General features: G+C 23.7%; 1 protein-coding gene across 1 annotated transcript; it reads right to left on the bottom strand.

The window, feature by feature from the left end:
• Positions 1-417: 417 nt before the first annotated feature.
• Positions 418-1,956, bottom strand: LOC105625536 (mitochondrial intermediate peptidase-like; the record flags this gene model as incomplete). The annotated part of the gene is made up of 3 exons (XM_012206857.1): positions 418-708; positions 1,378-1,608; positions 1,735-1,956. Coding segments are annotated over 3 exons (744 nt in total), but the record flags the coding sequence as incomplete, so codon positions are not given.
• Between the last annotated feature and the right edge of the window lie 208 nt (positions 1,957-2,164).

Below are 2,164 nucleotides of genomic sequence, written 5' to 3'. Positions count from 1 at the left end.
CTATATATATATATATATATATATACATATATATATATAAAATCTTTCATTCAATTTCATAAATTTATTTAATAATCGATAATCTGATGATTTCTCCATTTTTTCCTAATAAAAAAAATTCTATCTTAATTTTCAAAAATTAAAATATATAAATAAAGTTATGAAAATTAAAAAAACAATGATTTGGTGATTTTGATAAGAAAAAAATAATTTTATATTAGTGTATGAATCTATTAAAAAGAAAAGTAAAATATGTTACTCTCTTTTCAGAAATAAAATATACATTTCAATAATTACTTTTTGTTCTTATAAAAATATATTCTTTATATTTTACTACAAGAAATTTGTTACAAGATTATTGAAACATCACACATCAGTGCTACACATATCTATACAAGAAAAATTTACATCGTTAAATTATTTTATTGTTTGCACATGTAGATTTTTCATATCAACTTCGTTTATTAATGATTTTGCAAATGTATCAGCATTAACTTCTTTATTTAAAAAATCCGACAATAATAACGATACCGGTTTACCGCCTCCGTGCGCCAAGCATTCTCTTCTATAACAATTGCCAGCTGATCGACTGAAAGGATCGTTGTGAAAGTAGGTTTGCCAAATCCATGCGACAATTGCACGAGATATTAAATAAGAATAATATTTTGCACCATATCCAACCAAATGAGAAAATCTCAATTGCCATGCCTATGATAAGAGATAAATTGTAGTATCAAAAATTAATATACCTTAATTAAAAATCGAAACTTAATTCATTATTCAATTTATTGCAAAATTCCATCTACAACTGTTTAATTATTTGCTCAAACTTTTAACATATATTCTTTAGATTTATTTATATATTTAATAAAAAAGACTTAAAATAAATCTTTCGGTATTCTTCTTTGAATTACTGTTAGGCTATATAATTTTTCATTTGATTTTATAAATTTAATAATCGGTTATTTAATAATCTAATGATTCTTCATTTTTTTTCTAATAAAAAAAGATTCTATCTCAATTTTCAAAAATTAAAATGTAAAACGTTAAATAAAACATCCTTTAATTACATTTAGGATTTTATATTGACATTAAATTTTAATTTCTAGAAGAAGAGAATCTAGTTATTGAAAATTAAAAAATTGTAATAATGATTTGATAAGATTTCATAATTAATGTTATAAAATTAACTAATCTCGGTTCAATTTATTCTATCTTTTTTTTAATTGTAAAAATTAGAAAAAGATAAACAGTAAATCGAACTGAAATTAAAATAAATCTTTCATTGATGGAACTAGGTTTTAATTATCTATTTTTTTGTAAATGCTTAACATCTGTATTTTAGAATCAATGCCAAAAATTAATAAAAATACATACCGTATTTTTCACATACGGAAGGCCATAATATTCCTTCTGTACATCTTCTAAAATCTCAATTGTAGATTTCGTTAGTTTACCACTATGATATACTTGATCCAACATACTATAGAATACTTGGTTTTGTAATTCAGAGGCAGAAAAAATATTCTTTGAAGCGCATAATTTGTGTAATAAATTTTCTGGCATTGGTTCTTGAGTTTGAAAATGCTTTGCGAATTTTGATACAACCTGTAATTGCATAAATGAATTAAAACATTCATTGTACATACCGCATTAAGTACTAACTCAAATTTGTATATAAATAATTTTCAGTAATTATAATTCATATCATACTATATATTATTGAATATTTACCCTAGGATCACTCGCAAAATATTCCATTAATACACTAGGTACTTCCGCGAAATCTGTGCTGCATCTAGTACCAGTAATATGTTGATATTTCGTTCGACCAAGCATAGAGTGTAATGCGTGTCCCATTTCATGAAACAAATTGTCCACAGATGACGGACTTAATAAACATGGATTTGACCAACGTGGATGTGGCAGTGACAGCATGACCACAACGATGGGATTCTGAAATTGACGATATAAGACTATTATCATTTCTGTAATTATATGTAAGTGTACAAATATAAATGTATAAATAGAAAAAAATAAAAGGAAAACTTGATAACATTGATGACAAAAAAATAACATATTTTGCTATAATATATAATAATTCCATATATATATATATATATATCCATATATATATATATATATATATATATATATATAATAA

This window comes from Atta cephalotes (genome assembly GCF_000143395.1).
Source record: "Atta cephalotes unplaced genomic scaffold scaffold02507, whole genome shotgun sequence".
Taxonomy (NCBI): domain Eukaryota; kingdom Metazoa; phylum Arthropoda; class Insecta; order Hymenoptera; family Formicidae; genus Atta; species Atta cephalotes.
This window is presented reverse-complemented; position numbering and strand designations above follow the sequence as displayed.